Source organism: Alosa pseudoharengus, unplaced genomic scaffold (assembly GCF_046254945.1).
Source record: "Alosa pseudoharengus isolate Yale_2024_CS ecotype anadromous, Long Island Sound unplaced genomic scaffold, YU_APseudo_1.1 YU_APseudo_1.1_scf_5, whole genome shotgun sequence".
Taxonomy (NCBI): domain Eukaryota; kingdom Metazoa; phylum Chordata; class Actinopteri; order Clupeiformes; family Clupeidae; genus Alosa; species Alosa pseudoharengus.
The window spans coordinates 11,754,122-11,776,004 of NW_027468837.1; the positions used below are offsets into that span (position 1 = coordinate 11,754,122).

Genomic DNA, 21,883 nt, shown 5'->3' on the forward strand with positions numbered 1-21,883 from the left:
GGTTTATGGCCTCACTGGGTTCAAGTTTTCTGAAGAATTAACATGTCAAAGTCAGCCACCCACTCACCTTGACCTAAATACCTAACGCTTAAGCCTCTCGACTCTTTACCATCTTGGGTAACGATAAGACAGGACACGCTTTGCCACTTATAATAAAACGCAAGGTGCACTACGTTTTCAGAAAAAGGCAGACGCTTGGAGTTGAACTTTTTTCAGTTTGAGGCACTCAGAGCTCCTCCGCAAAAATGTGTAGCGCAGCAGGCGCAAAACACGCGAGGCGCTCTGGGCACAGTAGCAGAGCACAAAACACTTACTGCCCATACAAAACATATAAAACAAACCTCACTGCAAAAACCTGCGTCCTGTTTGATCGTTTCCTTGACTAGTGTATACAGTTTGAAACAACCAAACAGCCTACTGTTGCCCTAGGAGGCTGCGGAGGAGCACCTCTTCCTCTCCCTTTCACCCGTCACATTCTACAAAAGAAGTGGGAGTGCCACTTTTATCTGGTCCAAAGAGGTGGTAAACAAAGGAAACCTGAGCTTACATTTCAAGCATGTCTTCAGGACTGAGGCTTCTGTGGAGGAGGGGGGTGGGGGTTGGTATTGGCGAAAATCATTAGGCCCAGACAACAAAAGCTTCTTGTTCATTCTTTATTATACTATAAAATAAAACAAAGTGCTGTAAAAGAACAGAACTTTTACTTCAAATGAACAAAGAAAAAACACTAAATAATTTACACATAAACAAAAACATACATTTACAAAAATGAAACAAATATTTACAGTTGCCAAAAAAGGCTTCCCAGGTCTGTCCTAGTAGAGGTAGATAAACCATTATCATATTAACACAAGATGAAAAAATAGCATACTTGAGTTTCTATATACATACAAATCAATATCAGTTAACACAAACCAGGTCATGTCTATCAAGTTACTGAATTGGTAAAAGTTACATTAACCCCCTTCATGATCATAGAAGCATTGGAGCCAGCCCAAAGGAAATATAAATTTTAAAATGTTACTGTAATAACTGGGGGAATGTGAAAGACCACCAAAAGGTCACCATATTTCAAGCACTTGAAGGAATCACTGTTAAACTGGCAACTGATTAGGGTTATGCACAGTAAAAACAAATTTAAGACTGTACAAGAATTTGGCAAAAGCAAAATAAATGAGAACAATTCCTTTGCTCAACATGCACTTCAAATTCAACAAATTCAATGTCTCTTAAGAAATATTTAGTTGTTGAACAGTCAGCAGGGATACTTTGCTTTATTTGTGCGTAGCATCGACGCAAACTGGTCCATGACAAGTCCGGCAGAAATGACCACAGCAAGACTCATATTCCCCTTAACTGCTCCAGTCTGGATTTGAGCCAATCTTGCCGGTCTCTCAGTTTGTCCATCTTAGAGTATAGTTTCTTGTTCTCCACCTCCAGGTTCCTGATACTGTCTCTGGCCCGTTTCAAGATGACCACTTTGGAGGCCTTGTCGTTATTGGACAATTCGGGCACATGGTCTCGCAGACGCAGGAAGCAGTTCTTCAGCTCGTTCCGCCGCTGCCTTTCCATCACGTTGTGTGTCCGCCGCCTCTCCTCCTCGTCCTCTATGTCAGCGTTGTGCCTCGAGGAGAGTCCACGAGCACCGCGGCCAGACAGGGTCAGCCGCTGGGAGGAGTCCGACGTGCGCGGCCGCTTGTGGGCGGAAACGTGGGGCTCCGTCCGAATGGGGGAGGAGGGGCGAGGGGCAGCGTAGTTGTGCTGCTGCTGGATCTCCAAGTGGCAACGCTTGAGGGCCCTCAGCTGCTCTCGCCGGCTTTCCTCCTGCTGCTCGCGGTGATGAGAACGCGTGCTGGACCTCCTCACCGTCACCACATCAATCTCCTCCTCTGTAGAAACAACAGATGGGAGGGGGGGCCCATGAGATCACAATTCAATCCCAAACTCATCATCTCGTCATTCATTCCCAGAAAAGCTGTTTAACCCTGCCTTCGTTTTCCCTAAGACTTCCCATGCATGGCCTTTACAACAACACAATTACAGTGTTTCCATCACATGCTAAATATTACTGAACAATTGGTGATGAGTGATATTATCTACGTGCACATGGCTATAATCCCTACTACTCTACATCACAAAATCTTTTGAGTTAATTTATTTTGCTTCATTTCAATATCGGAATATTTCCAGTACTATATTTGATTAAAAATTACATTTACATGAACTTACCGGAATCGCTAGTTGATGATTCGCCTCCAGCAGAGAGAGAGCCATAATCCGAGGACGACTCGTTTTGTTCCTGGCTGTCTAATAAAAAATCCTCTTTCTCGGAACACTTGTTCTCCAGCGCCGCGTCGTGGCATACCAGTGTAGAGCCAGCAATCTCTTCGAAAATGGAGGTATCGATGTCGGAGAGCAGCGGGCTGGTAGAGAGCACAGATAACTTGTCCAGTGACTTCTCTCCAATATGCCACAAACAGTCATCCGACACATCAGTATGATGGTCTTTGTTTATAGCGACCGCATTCTCGTGCATAAAATCACAGTTCCAATTCAGTTGAAAGTCCTGATCTTCAAGCAAAAGTTCAGACACGAGCTCCAACTGGTCCTCCTTTGACAAGGCTTTACTTAAATCCGTCTTCAGTGGCGGGGACTGTGGCGGCGTGGGGATCGACTGCATGAGACTCTGGCAGAACTCCTCGTCAAAGAGCAGCGGTTCCGAGTCGGAAAACCAATCGTGAGAGGGCGAGAAACTCTGCAGCATGTTGGCAGTATCTATAGGACAAGCAGACAGTGCAGTCCGATTAATATACAATAATAAAAAACCTTTGCTCTGTGCAGAAGTCACAAAGAGTTAGGAAAGAACTACACACGTGTCTGAATACTACGTGTTCCGAAGAGTACTACACTCAGAAAATGTGCCGGCAAGCACCTTTTTATTCGTGTTTACAACCCAAACTCCGCCCTGTGGGCTGGCTCTAAAAGCCGGTCTTTCTTCTAATGTTAATGACATCATGTTAACAGCTGGAATCCTCAGCAAGGGGGTACATTTGCATCCGTCCCCCGAATTACCTGAATTTATTTATATACACCCCCCCCCCCCCCCATCACACTAAATTTAAATCTTTCTCGTGCAAACAGCCCTCTTGAAAATACTGATCACTGACTGATAAACATCAATTAAAAGATGATTAGACATATCCCTGTACAAAATGAATTTAGAAATGAATGTCACTGGTAGAAGCGGTATATTCAGCAACTTCATCTAGTTACAGTTGAAGTTAGCAATGTCAACCACCCGTTGATTCACCAGGACAAATTCTTACATTTCAAGGGCTTTCAAACATACTGGGAAATTAGATCGCGAGCTTGCTCTCAACGTGCATTAACGTAAAAAGTGAAAAAACAACGGGCTAACTTGCACAAAAACGCCACGATTTAATTTAAAAGATTGTCGCATGTCGCATTCAATCATGAAAAAAACTAGTTAGACTTTTTCTCATGACATAATGGTTTATAATGCAATAGACCAAAACCGTTGTCTTGAGGTGACTAATTATTTATAGAGTTTATATAGAAGTACGAATATCTAGACTTATTTGGTAGAGCTCATGGCCGATCTGCTACAATGAGCTAACGTTCTGCTAGGTAGGCTAGCCAGTAAATCACTAGTAGGCTAGAATAGGCGTTAACAGGGCACGAAGGTGCAAGTGAGAAGTTCAATATGTAACTGCAAATATTTCACATGCACCATATAGCATCATATTAGACCTGTATTAATAACATAAGGTTACCGAAACAACCAGTTGTAAGATTCTACTAAATGTGTCAACCGCGGATTAAAAAGAACCGGCTCATTATGCCGACCATGCATGCGCGAGCAGTAAAGGCATAACGTTAACTATAAAGTAGAAATGAATAAAAATGCTTACCTTAATGACGACGACAGGAGAAATCTTAGATAGATATCGTTTGCTACGATACTAGTGAACAAAAGTTAACAAATGCTATGGTCGAAAAAAGGAGAAAAATGGTTTCTATCGTTGATATTCTACGACGCATGGCAACCTACCATGTGCAATACGGCTCTACAGTAGGTGTGGCAAGTAGGGAGGGCATTTAACTATATAGTACCACATTGCGAAGTCTCCTTCCACACCGCAAAATCGCGCCAAAACATATTTTAATACAGCGTTAAGTAAATGCTAAAACAACTATGCCCAATTTCAGATCGTCTGTGATCACCGTGAAATTACTTGTACGCAAAATAGAAGTCACCAGAAATCACGATATAAACGCGTTCAAATGATTATATAGTCCCTAGCGGATGAACATTTGGTAAGGCTGGAATTCCAAGAAATGAGAGGCGGGTTTGCTCCGGGTGTGCCTTGCTTGCAGCTAAGCAATGCAGCAGAACTGGAGCCGGTATGTGTATTAGTTCAGGTCACGTTGTACCGTAACTTACAACCGAGGGCGTCTTGACATCGTAGCCTAAAATTGGTTATTTCTTTTCTATTTCCCTGATGAGACTGTGGCGCAATATTATGAATTAGTGTGTTAAATGTGCAATGCATGGGTCCTACATTCAGTTTAATATGTTAAGTGGCTACTTTTGTAGAGAATTTACACCGGTAGGCAGGTAGCCTTTGTGCTCGTGCAACGGTTACATAAGTGGAGCGCAAGTGCTTGTATGCGCATCCGGCAGGACACGTGCAGGGGCATCCCCCAATCACAAGTAGGGGGGTGTTTCAGTCAACCTCAGTGCACGTGAACATAAGAACGCCCCGAGTAGGCAATTGGATTTGTCCTCTGCCTATTGTCCATATCATAGAGTGGCCAGTTTGCTGCTTGAAAATACATCAGTTTAATGCTGCTCAGATTATATCTTTATTTTGGGGTAGATTTGGTGAATATTTGGGACAGTTTTAACACTTCTTCTAAACTAGTCAATACATTTATGTTTGTGAGTAGCCAAGTTTCCCCATTTGAAAGCCCATGGTTGCTAGCCTACTTGAGCAGTCATTCACAACAAAAGCTTATCTTGGGTGAATGTGCCATCTAGGGGACACCGAAGAGGGGTGGTAGAGCAGAGCTTTAATTCACAAATTTGGACGCTGAAGCCCAGCGATGAATTCACACCCTAATGTGAACTACTGTAGCTTTCATAAAACAATTAATTGTTTCACAACCTACACATGTAGCTTATAGGCATGTAGGCTACTGTGAGAGATTTTGGTGATATATAGCCTACATTGCTCTTCTTATTTGTTGCTTTTTTGAACTAGTGTGTGGTGGAAGATGGTTGTCAGATTTGTTATTTTGGATAAGACCGTCTTTTTTAGAGCTAGGCTACTCAGCATAGAGGGTTGAGAGGGGAATTTAAATTTCTGGCTGCACATTTCTATGCCTCTAATGTGGTGAAGGCACTGTGTGGTTGTCATGCCTTGCGGAACACTTCAGAGAACAGTTTCCAGAAGGAATATACTTAATGTCCCCTCCTAGTGGTTCCTATTGCTCACACAGATATCTTAAGAATAGTTCCCACTTGCATCAACACCAGAGCAAAAAAAAAGTCTTTGGAAAAAATGAGAGTTGCAGAGAAAGAGTTCAAGGGGGTTCATCCAAACAGTGCATGCAGCAGAGAGAATGTCAATAGCTATAATGACTGTTCAAATCTGTCAGAGTCAGAATCAATCTCTCAGACATTTATGGATTTATGAGCCACTCAAGTAGGCCTACTGAGTAAATAGCTGCATACCAAACCAGGCAGTGTGTTTACAAATGCTTAACATATAGCAGGCTCATACCTATATCCAATATCCTGACCTGCAGCTTCAGTTGTATGTTATGGTGAAAGGTATGATAGACGGTCTGTGTAGGGTGGAGTATCAGGTCTACAAGTTTACTAGACAAGGCACACAAAGGTTATTGTTTATGACTTTTACCTTTAAAAATGTGATTTAGAAGCAATGAGTGACGTGGTCATTCAGACGCATATTACAAAGGACATTTGGATTTTATGTCAGGTATTGGGTCATCATCACAAGGTAGGAGCAGCTAAATGTATGTTTGTCTGGTGTCTGTCTTTGTCTAGTCCAGTCTTGCAAGACTGAATGAACCTGCCAAGTCAGTGTCCGTAAGGTTGGGGACAACTGCTTCCCTCCACCAGCTTCCGTGGTGGGGAGATTTTGTAACACAGGGTCTCCCCTTGTTTCTTTTCAACATCACTTCTGCGCTTACATTACTTAATAAGACTCTTTTGAAAGAGTGAAGGCCTACTTTTTGGGGGGAATAAGGAAGGGGGTGAAGATTAAACAAAGCAACACAAAAAAATAAAGATTTCTCTTGAAGAAATCTCCCATTTCAACACCACGTTTCTTAACGTTCATTAAGAAATTTGTGTCACAGGAAGTGTCTGGTGGGGTGTGATAGGGGGGATTGTCAGTGGGGTACAGACTCATGTCTCATGCTCCACACAGTAATCTAGGCTTTTCTGGTGAAGACCAACATCCTCGTTAGATTTCACTTATCTCATTGTCTCCAGAGCTCAACTGATTCTTCAGTGGAAATTACAATATGGTCACAGGCTCCTAGTCTCACTGGAAGCCTATGATTAGATTAAATGTTGCCTACATTTTATTTGCCATTAGAACAAAAAGGAGCGCAAAGGGAAACTTTACTAATAGTTAACATGTCTGTCCAAAATTAAACTAGTACCTCAACAGACTCTCATAAGATTGAGCTGTGCAGGTTGATGATGTTCAGAAGCACATGTGATGTACTATACACACATCAAAAACATGTTTCAGGCTTTCTTATTAAGCGTGGAATGCTAAATACGGACACTATAAGTGCCAAAATTAGAACAAAATTAGCTCGACATGCCCCAGATTATGAATGGAGTATTCACAACTGCCAGGCATAAATGTCTTCACAGGGTCTGAAAGAAAGGTCACATGGTTGATCGTTATCTTGATCTGACTTAAAGGAAGGGGTCATTTTTTGTCACTTTTTAGTCCAAAGTGTACATTGAGAATCTCACTTCCCTTTTCTCAACACCACATCCCATTAACTGTTTCAAGTCTTTTTTTAAAAAAACGGAAAGATACTTCAATGGAAGACTTGAGTAACGAACATGAATGAAATCAACGGCAAATGTTATTCATTTTGGAATAATGTACAGTATGCTAATTAGGGCTAACTTTCGTTATACTTGCTGTTGAATAACATAACATATTTTATTCTAAAAGAATGCTATAGGCCTACACATCACTCAAACACTTCTGCCCAACAAAGGCTAAGAGCAACATTTTTGCACAAATAAGTACATGATCTGCTCTTTAATCTGTTAAAATTTCATATGCCTACCTAATACATTTCTTAGCTAAATTTACACTTTTAGTTTGTATAGAAAAGTAGAGTGAAACCAAGGCAGAATGCAGTATCTGCCCTTACTGCCTTGATTTCACTTGCCATTATTGCATTCTGCCTTGGTTTCACTTGCCCTTACTCTAATAGGCAGTGTGTGTGTGTGTGTGTGTGTGTGTGTGTGTGTGTGTGCGCGCGCGCAGGGACACATAAAAAAAAAAAAAAAAACTTTCTTCTAAAAAGGCACATATCATTCGCACTCACACACACATTAGGTGTCTATCATACAGTCTCACAATATTAAATGCCAGTGAAAGTATCATATTCAAAATAGTCAGTCAGATTTTACAAAAAGTAATTAACATATACTTTGACAAATATAAGCAGCAGTGTGCACAGGTGTCAAAGGTTAGGTTTTGGTGTGCAGCAATGCAATATTGCTTGACATGACTACAAGACAAGTCTACAAGAATACCCGATTGATTTTGTTCCCTTTTTACATAAATGTTTATAAATGACAGAGTTGTGCCATTGTTAAGGCATCAAGCAGCATATCTTCACTGAAAATGTAGTAAGTACCTCCTCAATTAATATAAAAACTGAGGTTTTTTTTACATGGCCGTGTAAGTATAATGCAAAGGCAAAGCGCAGTATAGCCTAAAACTACCAAATTTTGCCTAAATGTCAAAAAAACAAAATGTTTAATATTCACCTCACTTTGATCTATCTAATTATACCCCTTGTTGTTGAATATAATTTGCTTGATGCATATGCATTATCACAGCTGCCATGTGACTTTAATAGAAGTGCTTCAGAATAAGTGGTTAAGTAGGTGATGCAGGCATATGAAGATCATTTAAAGCCTTTATAGCATCTTTCTGTGAAATCCCACTCTGGAGGGTGCTTTACTCTCTTTGTGTCGCTTCCCCTACAACAGACTTCTTAGTGTAATGCGGCTAAAACTGTTTGCGCGTGGTGGTTAGGGGTGGTCAGTTGTGCTTAAAGGGGTCTGGGGGCATTAACGGTGACCCACATGGCTACCCCCACCCACGCCACTCTCCTTATGCCCCATCTGTCCACTACTGAGGGCCACCGAGTGGAACAGAGGGGGCTCAGTACTGGAACGGGAAACAGACCCTCTCTCTTTCACTCAGCCCATGCCTGCGAACACACACTCACATATGCACACTGACACACATGGCCCATGCACATACACACACACACACACACACACACTCACTCACCCAAACACACACACACACACACACACACACACACACACACACACACGTGCAGAGGTCTCCCCTGTCTGCTTTTGCAACATCTGTTACAAGTAGCGAGTGCTCCAGCAGACTGTGTATTCTAATGTATGTACTCCTGCTTCCATGGAATGGAGGCGTGGATAGTTGGGGAGTTTGGATTTTCCAAGAATCCAAGTTGAGGTCACTTCCAAGAAGACACGTACCCAGTACTCTTAAGGAAAGGTTGTTTTAGGCACTGTTTTCATATGATTTTGACATCTTTGAAATATAAGTGACTGATTTTTCATGAATCTCTTTTGTATCATTTCAGCATGCATTTGCAGTTAAAGGCATTAAGGCAAATGAAGTGGCTATCCATGGGCCATTCACTGGGCATTCTGTCTCATTTGTCCTGCACTGTGCAGGTCTATGAAAACTTTTTTGTTGATCATATTGATGAACTTTATAACACTAAAGGCCCGTTCAGTGTCGACAGCAACTAAGGATAGCTGTACAAACTGATTTCTAATGTCTCACTCATTTTAACAGCGAACTCCACAACTCGCAAGATAATGGCATGAAAAACTATTTTGCTGAGCGTCAGTCAGAGCAATTATCTAAATGGCATGAACACAGAATCCATCAACTTTTAATGGCATCATATCAAAACATGAATGATATTTTGGAGAGACTCTCCTCCTTATCATTGGCAAATGCACACATTCATATCTTCATGGTAACAGACAGTAGTTGTACAGTTACAGTTATCGTTGGCAGTGTTGATGGGCCTGTATGGTTTACTGGTCTTGCGGCCAAAGTGGGTTCTGGTCAAGAGGAGGGGAGAGAGGTGAGGAGAGTTAAAGGAGTTGAATGGAGCAGGGAGCCGGGCCTATAGACAGACACATCTGCAAAAGTTGTCACATGGGTTCCACATGTGTCATGTCAAGAGCAAACATTCTTGGGCAGTTGGCTTTTCCACGAAACGGCGCGGGAGCGCGACTAGAGCAGTCGAGAAGTGCGCGGGGAGAGAGGTTCAGTGAGGGCATTACCAAAGTGAGACTATTTTTAGTCGTGTACTGAAAGAGAGATAGAGAGCAGAGGAGAGAGTGAAAGAAGAGAGAGAGAGAGGAATAGTGAGGAACGAGTGAAGGGAGTGAAAGAGCAAGACTGCACCAGAGGCACCTAAAGCCTTGCACTTCAGCGTGCAACACAGGCATATGCAATGCATTACCATGTAGGGCAGAGTATTGGCAAGGGCGCCAGTCAGTTGTTGCCCACACTTGACCCGCAACCTGACGCCACGCGTGCCAGCGACATTCACAACCCCATTCATTCACTGAGCCAGTGGCAGCTTCCCAGAAACACTGGCTGCAGTCTTATATGGTCAACTCCAGCTGCCGTCCAAATTTCATGCTTCAGCCCCACTTGTGCAGAGAGATGCACTGTCATAATCACATCCTTATCTTGAAAAAAACAATATATGCTTCCCTGTGAAGCACTAAGGATTATGCAAAGCAGCAGGGTGGCCCATTAGGTCATTGTGCCATTACCACACATGCGGAGCGGGCCAGTGCTGAGAAAAGTTCACTAGCGTCCATAACCTGTAATGGATCTGCTGGATGTCTTGAATTCAGATGACCCACTGAACTTAATAGAGCCTGCGCATAGCGCAGATGCGTATGGTGTCACTGGTCAAAACGGTACACTGTGTGCCCTACCTAGATCACCTCTGTTGACTCCACTCCATGAAGGGTCTGCATCTATAGGGGATGGAGGATGCCAGTGTCTTGAGGAAGCAACCCGAGAGCCTCTGTACTATCTGTTGCATTCGCATTCATGTACTGTATGTTTCTCATGTAACCTGCAGTAATGGCATGACCTGCGACATTGGTCCTGCATGGTTTCCTTTTTAAACCATATCTTCCAGGGGACAGTTCCTGGAGTTTAGATGTAACTCACGTTGACATTATACAAAAAGGGTCTGTCTTCATAGAACAGGCCTACTTGGGAGAGCAGAGCCAGGAGGAGTGGGTGGACAAGAAGAGACAGAATTAGGTGCTGAACATAATAAGGAAAGAGAGTCCTTTCTGCAGCTCAGGACATGTTGCACACAAGCATTGTGTCAGTGGCTCTCTTGTCTCTCTCACCGTGCCGTAGTGGGCCATCAGGCTGATTGTCTCTCTAGTCCTCTCCTCACTCACACATGCGCATATCTGAGTCTGTCGGAGGATCAATGCACCATTGTGCGCCCTTGTTCAGCAACAGAGCTGACTGCCCCCATGGAACCCCGAGGGACCCCCAGGGCTTTAGCACCATCAATGAGGAATGCATTAAGCATTAGGAATAAGTAGGCTATTTTTAAATATTTACCCCCCACCAATGACTCAGCAGTGATGGGGGTGGGGGATTGCAGCCCAGTGGAGGTGGCGATGATACCTCACCCCCCAAGGGTTAATGAAGCTGTGAGTAAGGAATTACCTGCATGGCTTACAGGGATGCTAAAAGTCAATTACCACTTTAAATTCCATCTGATTGTCTGCCGCAACAGCCTCAAAAAATCTATCGGAAATAAATGCATGCCATGGATTTAAAGCTGGGTCATGGATTTCCAATGATGTAAGGCCACGGTATTCAGCACTTGTCCAAAAGGAATTGTCACCTCCCCATTCTCTCTAATGTGTGCTACATGATTTTTAATGGTCCTGTGCTACCGTGTGCCCTCAAGTACAAATAGTAGCGTAGTCCCCACGTGTGCTTAAAATTGGAGCTCCTTGACATCCTGCTGGATTACTCAGGGTGGACAAAATGTTGTGGTGAAAAGTGAAATAGCTGACTTAGTCATGAGTGTCGTTGAAAGTGCAGGGATGAAGGAAAGTGACTTTATCGTTTGAGGTCTTGTGGTTGAGAAAGAGGAAAAGTGTTTTATTAGAATTATATTATTATTATATGTTAGAGTTTCTGTTGGGTAAGTTATAGTGTTCTACTACATGGTAATACATTTCTTTAGTTTATTTCCCACTTTCAGCACAACATTTGAATATGATTTAATTTGTACAGTAGTATCTGTTTCTTGGATTTAGACTCTGTGTTCCATTCCAGATGGGATTAAAAAGGCTAGTCTGGGTTCTGATTCAGAGTGAGTATTTTCCGTCACAATTAATCATGGCGCTGGAGGAATAGGAAATTCAATCTGCTTTTATTAAGCCTGAAAACATCCGCAAACAGTCATAGTTGTTTTCCTTGCACTCACATATTCATGTGGAATACGTCACAACCTTTCAGTCGGATGTGGGAGGTCAAGGAAAATTTTCCATAAAAAGATCAGCGGAAGAGGAATTCCAGCTCAAAAGACTCCCAGGAGAGACTGTCTGCAACTGAAGTTTTAGCATCACAGTAATGTTGTAACAAAGCACAGTCACATACCCCCTCCTCCAAATACTTTTAGTTTATTTCATAGATGTGTTACTGTGACACTACCCGGAAATGACTCACAGCATGATTTGTCATACCCCCACCCCCAACCACCAGTACTGACCACAGTAACAGTCATCCTAAGTCTACCCTTCTCCTGAGCATGAATGGAGCTCCCCCTGGTGGAATAAATTAATTATTGTTTTACCCCTCCATTTTTATAAATTAGAACATGTTCCACTAATACAAGGCGGTCATTGTGCTATTGTGTAAGGGGTGCTTTAAACATAGGTCATTAGATCAGTCACATTCAATGGCATACAAATAACACTTCATGAAGCTGATGGAGATCCTTTGCCTTGTAGCCATCATCTGATGCTATATGCATTCCAAACAAATCAGTCCCTTCCTTTGGCTACATGGAAAGGTCATGCACAGGCCGGGCACAAATCCACTTTTGTACATTTTTTATGTCTTTAATTGTGTAAATTTAGCTAAATGTCTTATGACATTTTTTTGCGCAAGCCAGTGTTGATTCAGTCTTGCGTTACCCAATCGCAGTCTCTGAATGCTCACTCAGCAGTACTGCATCTGTTTTAGCTGCAGATGTGACACCAAAAGAACACCAGTTCTTGGCACACTGCAAAGTAGACTACTGAAAGGATGTCTACTCTTCATATACACTACTCACAAAAAGTCAGGGATATTTGGCTTTCAGGTGAAATTTCAGGATGAACCTAAAGTCCACTATAACTTTTACAGGTGAACTTAATGTGACCTTCTTTAAACTTTTGAATGAGCATGTCCAACAGTTCAATGTTTCAGTACTGAAACATAAAATTTCACCCGAAAGCCAGATATCCCTAACTTTGTGTGAGTAGTAAATCAAAAGGAAGAGCCACTCAGAAGAAAATGCAAAACAAAAGCAAGTTTTCAATTATTTATTTGTCATTTTAAAAACGGTAGAGGACAATCAAAATATAAATACATTTCTCCCAGACACAACACAGGCTGTCCAAAGCACCAGACACCAACACACGTACAGAGAGATCAAGCAGACAGGAACATCCCTACACACATAGATCACACACCCACACCAACGTAAACATCTGCCCATCTTACACTCATACATGCACACACACGCATGCGCACACACACAAACACACGCGCGTGCACATACATACATATACACACATACACACACACACACAAACGCGCGCACGCACACACACAAACCCCAGCTCCTGATTTTTTTTGTGAAGGTGCTAACACAATAAAAGTATCCACATCTTGCACCTTCTGTGCTTCTGTGTGAGTGTATATAACCCGATGGACGACCCAACTTCCTCCTGTTTTAGCGACTTCTTCTCCAGTTTAGACGGTAGTCGAGTGTTAAATGCATTCGGCACCACTGGAATTAAACCTTCATAGAAGTTTGGCTGTAAAATGAGATGTGTCTACTATCAAGGTCTGGAGTGCCAGCATGTTTTGATTCTGTAGACAGGCAACATCTCCACATAATAGCGAAAAAAACTGGTGCTTAATTGTATTAGTGTTTTTGGGATCCTCAAAGAAATTCAGACACCTTCTTGAGAATGAAAAAGAAAAAAACAATGCCAAAAGTGATTGCTTAAAGAAATCAACAAAAAAAAAAACTTAGATTCCAATTGATATGTGGGAAGTACTGTATTTGATAAAGCCAGAGATGAATCGTCCTAGACTCCGCAAGTCTCATCTGGGAGGGCAATTCACAAAAGTAGAACTGCATTGTCTGAGTGTTGAAAATAAGAGCTCCATTTACCATGAGCTGAGAATCAGTCTGTGGCCCTTCCCTTTACAGACAGAACTTGTTGGAACCAGAGCTGCATCAATTTTAATTACAGTTGTTAAAAAAATAGTAATGGCTACGATGCCTTTCCCAGCTCAATCTTCTTTTGGATGGCTCTTGCTGAGTGGTATATTAATGAATCGATGAGTCCAGCCACTAAAGTGCAAGAAGGAAAAAACAAAATGATCACTGAATTAATAAACAAATATATTATGTAATGTTTCAGGTTCCTGTTCTTTTTTCCCCCCTTCAGGTTATTTTTTTCAGTCTCTTAATCATTTTTTGATCATAACTTTCCCCCAATTTTCCACGCATTTCCAGCTCTGGAAAGCAGTAATTCATTATTCCTGACATCCTGCTTTAATAATACTAATATGGTACCCAAATCAACAAGGTCCACAAAGTTGGGTAGATGTTTATATACATGTACATTGTTAATATTACCATGCACCTCAAGAGAGTTTTTAAAAAAAAAACCCAAAATGTTCATACCCTTGCCAAATTTAGATTTATACTTCATCTGAATTTGACTGAAAGTTTTCTTTTGGCAGTTAATGACATTGACATGTGTTTGCAAAATGACTGTCTTGTTACGTGTTAATGTAATTTCCATCTAAACTTTTGGTCAAATTAAGATTCACTATAAATAAAAAAACATGGGGCTTAACTCTAGGTATACAAAAACACTGGACCATTTTCTGGTAAAGAACACCGGAAAATACACCAGGAAAAATGGCAATAGACCCACCTGTGAACACACCGCCAATGATTGCACAAACTCCCGTCAGAAAATGGGTGAAAGACCTGGGAAGAGGCACATAAAGAATCAAAATATAGTAAAATTAAAATGTCCACACACTCATACAACAAAAGTAATGTATTTGCTGCATACCGCTGCTTTTCGGTGAATTTCACCATCATAGGAGAAAGTTCATATAGCACAAAAACTCCTGGGAGTCCCTGGTCTCCTATCAGACCGTTGGCCACTTTCTCATGACGAGTCACAGAAAATTGATTTGTTTTCACCATCTGATCAACACAAATAAACACACCAACATTTAAACATGTTTAATATATATATATAAACAAGCAGGAAATTGAAAAGCAATTTAAAACACCACTTAGTACAATACTTTATTTTGAACAAGTAGTCTTCAATTACCTCGCCATCTCCTTTAACATAGATAGTTGGCACTATTTTCACAAAATACTGGTACATCATGGACGCTGGAATAATAATTAAATAGAGGTTAGAATCGATGCAAAATACACTCATTGATCAAGGATATGTACAAAGAAGTTTTGTGAAATAGACGACAGGGGGCGCTACTCAAATTCTATGCCACTTATTTTTTCTTCCTCTCAGACGACATTTCCTCTCAAGTAATGGAGTCTCGATAGATCGACGCTACTTCTGACCATAGGACAGTGCTTGAGAAATACATCAGGTTAATTTTCTCCTGGTTCATCGAAGGATCTGAACAACCTCTGAAACAAGGTAATATTACCCGAAAGTACTGACAAAGTTATCAGTTGCGTGTGAGGAGAATACGCAAAACTGTATGTCTACACTAGTTAGCTACCAAACTTGTTTTCAAGGCCAGAGATAGGTGACATGTAGCAAAGCTTGCTAGCCTGTTCGCTTAGCAAGACACTGTCTTCGCAGGATGTCATTTATTAACATAATTGGATTTTGAATTTATTGAAACACATTTGGCAGCATTTAACCATCATGCTATCCAATATTGTAATGAAATATCGCTTGCTATGTCTGCACGCGTTTTAAAACTACTAGCCACATGCTAGCAAACGTGCCCAGTCAAACACCGATGTTATGCAATTAGTTTTGATGACCATCATTTCGGACACTGTTTCTAGATGCCGGTGGCCGTCGGACCTTACGGACAAGCGCAGCCAAGCTGCGTTGACAGAGTGAAAATGGGGTTTATGATGGGCTTCGCTGTTGGAATGGCAGCGGGGGCCATGTTCGGAACCTTCTCCTGCTTAAGGTGGGTGTGAATTAAGGCTGCACAGTTAATCAATTTAATTGACATTACAATTAGCCAATAGCAAAGGCTGCAGTTAATATTCCAAGTAGCAATATCTGTCAGGAAAATAGCAGTTAAGATATTTACCCCAAATCATGCAGCTTTGGTGTGAGTTGACTACGTTTGGTGAATTGACATTGGACAGTCATTATTATCAATGGACAATTCACTTGGGAATGCAAATATTTAATTTCCATTTCACGACTTTAATGAAGTTAAAGTACTCGCTGTCACTGGGGAAGCAATGCACTACTTAAAACCAGGCTAACTAGGATCAAGTACAGTGAACATAATCGGGGCATCAATGTCTGAATGATGACTGAAATGTTTTTTTCCCCCCTGTTCATTTCCAGGATTGGAATGAGAGGAAGAGAACTGATGGGGGGCGTTGGGAAGACCATGATGCAGAGTGGGGGCACATTCGGCACATTCATGGCTATTGGAATGGGAATCCGCTGCTAGAGGAAACCCCTCCGACACGGTCACATCATGCAGGACTCTTCACAATAATTTTATACCTTTTTCCCGATGCCACCCTGATAGTAAATACAAAGATGCTGGAGGAATACACACTGAATAAAGACTGCGATTTAAAACACTAATGGCTTCAAGTAGGAATGACTTGGGCTTGGTCCTCTTATCACAAGATGATGTGATAAGGGCATTGTGTCTGTCTCAAAGTCTACGCTGCATGCCACAAAATGTCCCTCTGGATGAAGAAAGTATCTATTATCTATCGCCTTAAGCGCTTCCTGATTGGTGCTGCACTGAGACAACATAGGTGGTAGCTTAGTCTGTGAGACATGCATAAAGTAGAGAGTGTGTATTGGATGGCAATAACTCACCTTGTGGTGCTGTGACGAAAGTTCCGTCCAGTGGGTTGACAATACCAGGGTAGTCTTTGCCAAAAGACAGGTGTTTAATTATGTGTGTCATATTTATCTGTGAACCAGAGGTGGGAACCAAAATCAAGTCAATCGGTCAAGTGATTCAACATGGCCAAACAAACGCATTACAGAATAAACCAAACCTGTATACTCACATTATCTAATCCAAAACTCTGCAGATCATGAACTGAAAACAAAAATAAAGATAAAAAATTAGTACAACTGCCTTGACATTTATTCTTAGTGGTTGGTGGGAGTTATTGTGTTGCTGTTTGAGATTTGATGAGAGCCGTGTCAATCACAAATTGAGATTTGAAGCAGAATTAGTCGTTTTAGACCCTAAAGCATAGCAAGAAGATTATTAGAAAAGTAAGCTTAAAGTCACAGCATTAGCAACACCCGTACCATAGAGAAGCAATAGTCAAAGAGAAATTAAAAATAGTTCAGTAACAGGGTCATTTTAAATGGTCACTATTTCTCTAAAGTCCTGTGACTACAGCTCATCGTTTATAGTGCTCTTTCTGAATTTTTGGGGGGAGGTTTGTCAAATAGTAACATAAAAACTACAAAAAGGATTAACTTACTTTCCACAGCGTGCACTGCAGAAAGAAGAGAAAAAGAGTCACCACATGATTGGAACAGAGGTAGGAAGGAAGAGAGGATGAAGGGAAGCGTCTGGTCCAACAGGACAGTTTGTGGTCACTGGACCTTCCAGTGTGCTGTGCATTTATGGACAGTATAAAGACTAGAATGAACTCAATCGTTTACGCCAATTTCACGTTAAAAGCGGCTCATTGTCTCTTTTTTCTGTAGTCATCTCTAAATACTTAAGTCCTTGGCCCATGCGCATCACCAAGCCTATGCAAGCATCTTGCTACAAGCATGTTGCTTTTCTAGATATGCTGCTTACAAGGTTAGCAAGATAACAGTTACAGATAACACTCATTCTCAACCATGTTACTTATGCTGACAGAGACAGTAGGTTAGCAGTATTCCCCTCAATAGTGCCAAGTAGCTTTGCACATTCAGAAAGAGATACAGAGCAATTGAAGATGCCTGATCATCAACTTAACTGAAGAAAAAATGCTTATGAAAAGCTATTTTCAGATATAATTCTTATTCCTGACACTTTAAATTAAGCTCAAAGAGTCCCATTTTGTCGAGGTGCATTAGACAGTTCCTATAAATCAAACTCCAAGAGAGTTGCATAGATTGTGAATTTTAGTGAGTGAAGAGAGATGGTCATTCATTAACCCACATATGCCCAGCATCATCCAACTTTATAAAATTTAGCCTTTAGTAACCTTTACTGTTTTGAATATGACACGGGGTTGCAGGTTAGTGGACACACCACAAAACAGAAGCCACAGCGAGGCAGAGACAGAGGGATAGAAACATGCATCGAAAGTGACAGGACAGGAATTTACAGCTTCACAACCACCAGATGTAAGAACACGGGAAATGATTCTACAACAAATTCTAGTGCATTCTGCTCATACAAGCATACTATATAGTATGCCCAATAACTTACAAGCTTTTAGCCACTTTATCCCCAATTCCCACGTGTTTAACACATTCAACTATTGTCTGATTGCTAAGGGCAAATCTAAATGCACCAAATGATATTGCCTGTCTGCAATACAGCATTCAGTTAAGGCAGGAGACCTTGACTGTAGCCTCTAGTATTATCGAATGGCTTATTGACATGTCACTTTTCCTGATAATTGTATAACATTCATCACTGCATAACGGGTGATGTTTACAATTGTGTGCACAGAATGATGTAGGGATGCATCAGCCAGAGCGTTCATTTACGGCCAGTTTCCCATACACGTATTAAGCCTAGTCCTAGGATAAAAGCTTTTTTCAAAAGAGTTTTTTCTAATTAAAATGATCTTTTAGTTTAGGATCCATTATCCATTTCCATAATCCATTTACGGAAACTAGCTCTTGATGTTTAGTGATCATCATAACATGGCTCCTCTTACCGTGGACATGAGACTGCTGAAAGCTTTTGCCAGGCGCAAAATGGAAATTTCCTGCCACCTTTGTAAAAACAAGATGAAACGCTTGGTAAACAGAACATGGTCAATTCGAAACACATTAACAGAAACATATTGAAAGTAATTGCTGTGTTTGTGTCTCCTATAGGTATAGTCAGCAATGCTAATAATATTTATTTATTTAGCCGAATTTAGTGAACAGCTCTATATAGTCTCTATTGTACAGTGGAGTTTTTTTATATGTATATACTTATAATACTTTTTCTGCTGTAAGTGCATGTTGGGTGTGATGTCTGTACACTACTGAGACCTTGAATTTCCCTTTGGGGATCAATAAAGTCTTTGGTCAAGAAGTGTCTGCTAAATGAAATGTAATGTAATGTAAAGTATCTATCTATCTAGCTATCTATCTAGTCCAGATGTTAGTAGCATGCAGTCCTGGCTTTGTACACAAAGTAGTTCAAAATGGAGCCATCATTCCAGACAGTCAAACCATTACTTCAGGAGCACCAAACGAGGGAGTGTAATTTGAGTGGTTGTTGAGCTCAACATTTCATCAGAATTGCGTGCTATACCTCTAACTACTCTCAGTCTCATAAAATGAGACAAAAACCCAATCTTAAAAAAAAACACTGTTTGCTGCAACTGCCTGTGATAGTTTGGTTGGTTGAGGCGTGGTAATGAGCTTACCTTGTTCACCTCCAGGAATCCAAAAACCTGGCAGCCTTCATTCTTCTGTTCCTGCATTCTCTGACTGAAGCCCTCTCTCTTGCACTGCACAATGGTGTCCGGTGTCTTGAACGCCCAGCCTCTCCGTCGATAAGCCTCTCGTACATCATCGCAGGAGTTACAACATCTACAACAAGCAAAAAAATAAATAAATAAAAACTGTTTACACCATTAAATTTTTTCCCCACATCCTGGCTCCCAGCTAAATTTGTATAGTCGGTCAGTTTGGTGGTAACCTTGATAGACACACTATTGACAAATACCATAAACTGTGAAACCATTACATTTCCTGAGACAATTATCATACAGGGAAAATATCATAACATCAAATCCCTTTATATAGGACATAAATGTACATTTGGACATTGGGTCAGCCGTGGCCTACTGGTTAGCGCTTCGGACTTGTAACCGGAGGGTTGCCTGTTCGAACCCCGACTAGTAGGCACGGTTGAAGTGCCCTTGAGCAAGGCACCTAACCCCTCACTGCTCCCTGAGCACCGCTGTTGTTGCAGGCAGCTCACTGCACCGGGATAAGTGTGTGCTTCACCTCACTGTGTGTTCACTGTGTGCTGAGTGTGTTTCACTAATTCACGGATTGGGATAACTGCAGAGACCAAATTTCCCTCATGGGATCAAAAGAGTATATATACTTATACTTATAAATGAAAAGCATACACAAACGGATGCACAAGCTTCAGACACACTGTGTCTATCATGGCTGTGTGTATCAGGGTGGAGGAGTATGGAATTGTGTCCTAAATGATCTCAGAGGAGCAAGGAGACTCACTTTAGGTCTTCAGTCTCAGCACCATAGCAACTCTCACAGCGGTCTGGGTCCAATTTGCTTGGGTCAAACACCTCCCCTTCACCCTCTTCTTTACCTAAATCTAAGGACGCAAAGTATGTCGGTGTAAATATGGTGAAAAGATAGTAACAGTTAGATAATGACATGTTAGGGTTGTAATTTAGCGTTTACCATGTTTGTCTGCCTCAGAAGTGACAGGGTTGCCGTCCTTGTCTAGCCTCTGTTTAAATAGGTTATGCTCAACATCCAACTGCTGCTCTCCAGCGACATCCATAGCATCAATACTCAGATCTGTGGAACAAAACAGGTATTGACCCAAAGTTGAACAAAACCTTTTGTCATTTTATCAAAACGGTGTTGTGTGACGAGACCGGGCAAACTTACAGACGCATGGCATATGAGGAAAGACTACATCTATATTAATTTGTAGCTTGTCGCCCCGTGATGTGTCCACGAACAATTCTGGATGCACCTTAAATTCCCAACAAACAAGACAATCTTAGTAAATGGAGCCATTAGGTCCCAGTGGAGTTATGCGTTTCATTGTTGTGATTAGTTGAACTGTTACTAACCTCTTTAGTTAGGTAGTACTGCAACTCGGAAAAGAACAGGATCAGCATGATCAGACCGCTCACAATGGTCACTGTGGAACGGGAAAATGGGGGTGATGAATGAAACGCTAAAGCCCCTTCCAAAACACACACTGACATACGTTAGAAACACCAATAGCTAAAGTCCACAATACATTTATAGCCAGTAATGTAGGAATCGCTAACCTAGCTGCCTATCCCATACCAATACAAACCGACAAACGTTACTGTGCTTGCATGCTCACAAAGACATTAGGTTTAATTTGGGATAAAACAACACGTAACGTTTAAGACTTACCTGTGGCCCCACCACATGTCTTCACCCTAAAATCCTCAAGAGTTTTCGGATACGCATCAAATTGTTTCAGTTTATTAATTGCATCCATCTCACACCGACCGCAAGAACCGTCACACCAGTTCCCGCATCAGAACCACTTCCGGTACACAGGTTAGCGTGCCATCCAATGAGAATTCACCGCGTATGACGACCGTGCCGATTCAGAAATAATTTTGCCAGTTCTACGGCACTTCGGTTAAAAGCCTTTAATGTAATGGCGCTGTTAAAACTGCTATTATAATAACAGTAATGGTTCTGTTAAACTAATGTGTACCTTTAGTGGCTCAGCATTTGGCAGGCAATATTCAAGCTAGTGGTCTCTGTGGCTTCTCCAAGAAAAGTTAGTGCGCTTGTCTTGTCATTCTTAGCCAGCCAAACAGGATGTTTTCAATGGGCCGTAAGGGGACATTCAAAGAAACTCGTTTGTGAGCGAACTTTTTTTCTCAAGGCATTGTCATGTTCAAAATGTTATTTGAAAATGTTCAGTTTACATTGTTGCTTCTCGACTAGCCTGAGGCAACTTTGACTTGGGTAATTGTGGTACAGTGTTTTGCATGCACCACATAATACAAAATTGTGGTGTGAGATGTAAAAGATGTAATTAAATTCCAGTGATGTTATTTATGTTTACATTCA

At 41.4% G+C, this 21,883-nt stretch overlaps 3 protein-coding genes across 4 annotated transcripts; 1 reads left to right on the forward strand and 2 right to left on the reverse strand.

Annotated features, from left to right (window-relative positions):
- Positions 1-639: 639 nt before the first annotated feature.
- Positions 640-4,119, reverse strand: mych (myelocytomatosis oncogene homolog). The gene is made up of 3 exons (XM_076268019.1): positions 3,933-4,119; positions 2,230-2,775; positions 640-1,889 (listed from the first exon to the last, which is right to left on the reverse strand). Exons 2-3 carry the CDS (start codon positions 2,762-2,764, stop codon positions 1,342-1,344), a joined length of 1,083 nt encoding a protein of 360 aa, XP_076124134.1. The 5' UTR covers positions 2,765-2,775; positions 3,933-4,119; the 3' UTR covers positions 640-1,341.
- An 8,827-nt stretch (positions 4,120-12,946) lies between these two features.
- ergic3 (ERGIC and golgi 3) lies at positions 12,947-21,771 on the reverse strand. Of its 2 annotated transcripts, XM_076267678.1 has the most exons (14): positions 21,209-21,771; positions 20,893-20,963; positions 20,705-20,792; positions 20,492-20,611; positions 20,303-20,402; positions 19,477-19,642; positions 18,772-18,829; positions 17,368-17,382; positions 16,939-16,970; positions 16,742-16,838; positions 15,011-15,075; positions 14,741-14,877; positions 14,597-14,652; positions 12,947-14,004 (listed from the first exon to the last, which is right to left on the reverse strand). In XM_076267678.1, the coding sequence occupies exons 1-14, from the start codon at positions 21,294-21,296 to the stop codon at positions 13,925-13,927; spliced, it is 1,173 nt and encodes a 390-aa protein (XP_076123793.1). In that variant the 5' UTR covers positions 21,297-21,771; the 3' UTR covers positions 12,947-13,924. The 2 variants fall into 2 exon arrangements, with proteins under 2 accessions (XP_076123793.1, XP_076123794.1); XM_076267679.1 differs by lacking the exon at positions 17,368-17,382 and having other exon boundaries at positions 21,209-21,769.
- Positions 15,221-16,494, forward strand: romo1 (reactive oxygen species modulator 1). Its single transcript, XM_076267680.1, has 3 exons — positions 15,221-15,346; positions 15,727-15,857; positions 16,250-16,494. Exons 2-3 carry the CDS (start codon positions 15,727-15,729, stop codon positions 16,356-16,358), a joined length of 240 nt encoding a protein of 79 aa, XP_076123795.1. The 5' UTR covers positions 15,221-15,346; the 3' UTR covers positions 16,359-16,494.
- Positions 21,772-21,883: the final 112 nt, after the last annotated feature.